Source organism: Chionomys nivalis, chromosome 3 (genome assembly GCF_950005125.1).
Source record: "Chionomys nivalis chromosome 3, mChiNiv1.1, whole genome shotgun sequence".
NCBI lineage: Eukaryota > Metazoa > Chordata > Mammalia > Rodentia > Cricetidae > Chionomys > Chionomys nivalis.
In genome coordinates, this window is record NC_080088.1 from 48,605,450 (window position 1) to 48,608,421 (window position 2,972).

General features: G+C 44.8%; 1 protein-coding gene across 1 annotated transcript; it reads right to left on the reverse strand.

Annotated features, from left to right (window-relative positions):
• Positions 1-1,465: 1,465 nt before the first annotated feature.
• On the reverse strand, positions 1,466-2,218 carry LOC130871844 (chromatin target of PRMT1 protein-like). The gene has a single exon (XM_057765492.1). It carries the CDS (start codon positions 2,216-2,218, stop codon positions 1,517-1,519), a length of 702 nt encoding a protein of 233 aa, XP_057621475.1. The 3' UTR covers positions 1,466-1,516.
• Positions 2,219-2,972: the final 754 nt, after the last annotated feature.

A 2,972-nucleotide genomic window follows, 5' to 3' on the forward strand; every position in this document is an offset into this window, starting at 1 on the left:
TGAGTGCAGAGGACAGATAAGCAAATATGAACACACAACTCCAGGCTGTAATGATGTCACCAAGGATAGATCAAGGAGTAGAAAGAAAAGTTGGTCTTTTGTTTGTTTTTGTTTTTAATTATTTATTTTTTTTTTTTTAGTGAAACATAGTAAATTATCTTTGGGATTGTTAATTCTAGAGTGTGTTATGTAATCTAGAATTTTAGAAAGGGCAACATATAAAACCGATGAGAAAATAGAGCTTCTTAAGAGAGACCCTGGCTAGCCGGGTAGTGGTGGCACACGCCCTTAATCCCAGCACTCGGGAGGCAGAGGCAGGCGAATCTCAGTGAGTTCGAGGCCAGCTTGGTCTAGAAGAGCTAGTTCCAGGACGGGAACCAAAAAGCTACGGAGAAACCCTGTCTCGAAAAATCAAAAATAAAATAAAATAAAATAAAATCAAAATAGAAAGAAAGACCCTAGGGACCTTCAAGACTAAGGTAGTAATCTAACTAAAGGATCTCTTTTTTTTTTTTGAATTTGAGAGAACAATTTGTTATAATGAACCAGAAATACAAGATTGCACTGAAACTGAACAGCTGACAAAACATAGTTGAAATTAAACCTTCAAGAGGGTCAAATAAAGGCAGTTATGTGGATTAGACCAAGACTGGTTCTGGACATAGGTAACTGCATTTCTGCATTCCCAGCAGTTAGTTTGTAAACAGTCTCCCACCCTTGTATCTTCTGCCATATCAAATGGCTTCTATACTAAATGTGTACAGGCCTCTTGGACATGACACAAAGCCAAAAAAAACTTAAAAATCTTATTTTAGGGTGGAAATTATACATATCCACCTCAGCAAGTCAGCTGCCACTTATGCAACGTCAATGACCAAACCAAGTGGCTACCTCGTGTAAGCCTTTCCTGGCTCAGTAGCAATATCAACATTTCCAAATTACCACCTTCACCATCAACCTAGCAGACACACACCTTTATAAAGTTTTAGCTATGACGAGAAAGCTTTTAAGGAAGATGTAGAACTCTATCCCAGAGCCCAGTGGCTCCTTCTGGGAACTTTTTCTGGGATCATAAAGATGAACAGAAGAAATATTAAAATGACAGCATACATGGCAGGTGAAGCAGACTGGAAAAAGGTTCTACTCACAAAGCCAACGCATTCCTGTTGAAATAGAAGTCTGGGTGACTGAATAAACAACAAAACAAACTCAACCAAATCAAAGGAAAATAGGGTTTCATGTAACACAGTATCAAAAAGTAGATGGAACAGACTAAATGCCCCATCTGGTAAAAGGCAAGTCCACAACCTATTGTGATAGGTCCTTCCAGCATCAATCAGATTTCTTCTCATGTTTTCTCAAGGGTTTTTTTTGGTATAGATAGATAGATGATAGTAGATGATAGATAGATAGATAGATAGATAGATAGATAGATAGATAGATAGATAGATAGATAGATAGATAGATAGATGTGGTGACTTTAACAAGAGTCTAACAGTGGGTAGGCAGGCAGGCTTCAATCATTGGTTTCAGGATCTGTCTGTGCCATGTAGGCATCCAACTCGGCATCCAGGTGTCCTTTAGTTTTCGACATGTACCCATCCAGTTGGTTGTCCAGCTGCTCCTTGGTCAATACAGGGCGAATGAGGGCACCTCTCCCTCTGCCACGGCCACGGCCTCGGCCTCCAAAGCCCCCTCTTCCCCGACCTATCATACCCCGACCTCTATCACCGATTCCGCCACGACCCATAGCTCCACGCCCTAGGCCCCCTCTCCCAGGACCTCCACGACCTCGAACACCACCTCTTCTTAAGCCCATTCGGGAAGCTACGGCTAGTCCACCTTGGAGCAGGTTTTGACCTCGGAGAGACATCCCGCCCCTAAGCAGAGTTCTGGTAGCATGTCCCCCACGTAGTCCTCCTCCTCGGGGCAAGCCTCTTTGGATTATGGGTAGGCCTCTTCCTCCAATTGTTCCCCTGGTCAGGGCACCTATGGGTCGGCCTAAACGTGCCTGGATGTTACTCTTACCCAGGCGCTGCTTTAAGCTCTGCTTAAGTTTTAATGCTGCCTGGACAGAGGGTATATTCTCCATCTGCTGGGCCAGTCTTCTATTTCTGGCACTGGCTAGCTGCTGCTGCTGCTGCATCGAAGCCCGAATATTCACTGGCATCGGCTGTTTGTTCTTCAGCATATTAGTAAAGCGCTCGTTTAGAGACATCTTTTTTTTTATTTTATTTATTTATTTATTTATTAAAGATTTCTGCCTTGTCCCCACCACCACCTCCCATTTCCCCCTGCCCCCCATCAAGTCCCCCTCCCTCATCATCCCTAAGAGTAATCCGGGTTCCCTGCCCTGTGGGAAGTCCAAGGACCACCCACCTCCATCCAGGTCTAGTAAGGTGAGCATCCAAACTGCCTAGGCTCCCACAAAGCCAGTACGTGCAGTAGGATCAAAAACCCATTGCCATTGTTCTTGAGACATCTTGGTGGTGCTTTTTAGCATGACTTTCGGCGCCAACTTCAAATCCGAGAATCGAAGGAGACGGACGCCAGCGCTCCTCCCGGGGCTGCCACCTTGGCTGCGGCAGGCGGGCCGAGGGCCGGCCGAACCTGAGCTGATGGGGCCTGCTCAGGTCAACTAGCTGGGTGTTTGGGTGAGATGCTTAAACGGTATGACGCGAGGCTCACTCCTTGCGGGCTGGGTTGGTGTGTTAAGTAGTAGTTTCGGTAACTATGAGGACAGCTGACTTTAGGAAGCATGTCAGAAAGAATGTGGAGTGAAGACTATTGAATTTAGAGAGACCGTAGTCTCCACAGAGCTATAGAATAATGTTACTTCCAGAATACAGCAAGCGTGAAAACTGGGTTCCAATGAATGAATCGTAACAAAAAGGTCCAAATATTCACAACAAGAGATCCCTAGAAGCCTGGGATTAGAGGAAGCAGGATAATAATACCATACTCATTGTAAG

Coding starts and splice junctions, on each gene's coding strand:
- LOC130871844 (XM_057765492.1), bottom strand. CDS start 2,218: ATGTCTCTAAACGAGCGCTTTACTAATATGCTGAAGAACAAACAGCCG.